The following is a 2,252-nucleotide window of genomic DNA, read 5'->3' as shown; positions in this document are numbered from 1 at the left end:
TCTCCTACTTGTTGGCAGGCTCCTCGCGGCAGGCAGCGTTGTCAGCGCTTCCCAGCGCCCCCCAAACTCCCCCCTGGGAAGAGATTCCAATCATCCCGAGCTGCTGGAGCTGCTGCCGCGGCACGCTCAGGATGCTGAGCTGGCTCGCAGCGCCCGAGGCAAGGCGGATGCTCAATCCGAGCCCAAATCCCATCCCTGGGATCTCACGGCCTCCAGAGGCAGTCACGGCTCTGAGGGAGCCCCGTATCCGTGGGGGTCACACCCCCTGGATAACAGGACCTTTCCTAGAGGTACCCTGGGATGTTTGGGGTGAATCCCAAATTTCAGGTTGATTTAGGGGGATTGAGGACCCTCCAGTGAGTCCTGCAGGAGCAGGCCTGGGAATTGCACCCCTTTTCCAGGGAATTTTCAAAGCCAAAGTGGGTGGGGGGCAGCTGCGGGACCCCCATGTGGGGTATCCCAACCGGGCCTGCTCCCACCAGGATCAGCAGGACCCCTGGGATAACCGGGCTGGGAACAAGTGGTGGCTACAGGGAGCACCCAGGTGCTGAGATCCTGCTCGAGGCTTGGGGACTGGAGCATCCATGGATGGTGGAGCAGGACGGGATGGGAAGTTCCATCCGTGTCTCCTTCCAGCAGGAACACCGCGGGGTCAGTGGAAAACAGCTGCCTCATTAGCATGCCTGACCTGGATTCGGAGCGATTAATTAGGGCACAATCAATCAACGCCTCTGCCCTCCCCAGCTCCTGCACCGCTGGTGCCCCATGGGCCCTTGCAGGGGTGTAGGGTGTCCCTGGAATGCCAGAACCCGGGATGTGCCTGGATAAAACCTTCCCCCATCCCATTCCTGGTGATTTAGGGGATGCCAGGATGGGCATCAACTCCTCTGCAGCCCCGGGGGGCTCGGGGTCCCCCAACTCTCCCTGGGCACTGGATATATTCACCACCTCCCTTTCCCAGAGCTGTGGACATCCTGGGATTTGGCGGGAGCTGCACCCCACAAGTTTCTCAGCCCTTTCCCCTCGTGCTTGGCGGGACCCGGGGAGGCAACGGAGCCTTCAAACGGGGCCCAGAGGTGACGTCAAAAAACCACAGAGGGAGGAAAAACAGCCGGTTCCTGCCCGGGCCCCCTCCCTCGCCTGCTCCCGGCCGGGCAGCGGAGGCGGCGGAGCCTCCGGAGCCCCCCGTGCCCCCCATCCCGCCACCGGAGCCCATGGCAACCCGGCTGCCCATCCTGTGCCTCCTGCTGGGAATGTGGGGTGAGTACCAGGCGCCCCAAACCTCGGCACAGCCCTCAAATCTCATGGCACAACCCCTCCCCCCGGTTTTCCCACTCCGGGCGGAATCGGCTCCGTGGAGTCACGGCTCCACCCTGGGTGAGCCACAGTGTGGGGCTCGGGGTGGGCAGCACCCTGGTGACCCCACACCCCCCTCCCCACACCACTCCGGGGGTCCCCAGGGTCCCCAAGATGGAGCCAGTGGTGCTGGGGGCAGCCAGGTGTCCCCCCCATCCTCATTCCCTGCCGGCTCCCGCCCTTCCCTCCGTCCACATGGCGCCGTTCCCGAACATTCCACCCAGGAGCGGGGCTAATTAGCCGTGATTAGCAGGTCCCTCCATCTTTTCTCAGCCCTAAGGATCCCGCAGCAGATGGACGGGGAGGCAGCAAATCTCCTTTCTCCCCCCCAGAAATCCCAGTTTTCCCACAAAATCCCCCTTTTCCCCAAAACAACCATCGATGGAGCTGCTGTCCCAAACTCGGGGTGCCCAGGGCGGGACGCGGGATTGACACCCCATTTCCGCTCCTTCCCACAGCCGTCCCTGACCGTGGAGCAGCCACCTGGATCCCTAGAGGTGAGAATTTGGGGAGCAGCCCCTCGGGAATGCCGCCCCGGCTCCGTGAGCATGGCGGGCGCTGGAGTTGCATCATCCGGAAGCGGAGCCGCGGGGTCCCAGCTCAGCCCCCCACCTTCCCTCGACCCCTCCACACTCCCATTCCTTGCGCTGCTTCCCAAGACCCCCACCAAGGGTTTTTCCATCATTCCCAGGGTGAAAAGCCGCCGGGGAAGGGAAGGAAAGCCCCTGATGATGGTGTTTTCCCGGTGTTTTCCCACAGAGGCCCCCCTGAGACTCACCAGAGGCGGCTGCCGCTGCACTGGGATACTGGAGGTGAACTGGGAAAACCAATGGAGGCAAATTTGCTGGGAGAGCGTGAGTGTGGACGACCTGGATTGGATCTGCCAGCGGCTGGAG

General features: G+C 63.2%; 1 protein-coding gene across 1 annotated transcript in view; it reads left to right on the top strand.

Moving 5' to 3' along the window:
- The first annotated feature begins 43 nt into the window (after positions 1-43).
- Positions 44-2,252, top strand: part of CD5 (CD5 molecule) — a 5,602-nt gene continuing 3,393 nt past the window's right edge. Inside the window, exons 1-3 of the mRNA XM_017728619.1 lie at positions 44-1,260; positions 1,815-1,853; positions 2,116-2,252. Coding sequence (XP_017584108.1) covers positions 864-1,260; positions 1,815-1,853; positions 2,116-2,252 — 573 coding nt within the window. The 5' untranslated portion in view covers positions 44-863. The remainder of the gene's footprint in view (positions 1,261-1,814; positions 1,854-2,115) is intronic.

The sequence above is a fragment of the Corvus brachyrhynchos genome, unplaced genomic scaffold, assembly GCF_000691975.1.
Source record: "Corvus brachyrhynchos isolate BGI_N302 unplaced genomic scaffold, ASM69197v1 scaffold1103, whole genome shotgun sequence".
NCBI lineage: Eukaryota > Metazoa > Chordata > Aves > Passeriformes > Corvidae > Corvus > Corvus brachyrhynchos.
The sequence above is the reverse complement of the archived record's forward strand: the minus strand, read 5'-3'. Positions and strand labels throughout refer to the sequence as shown.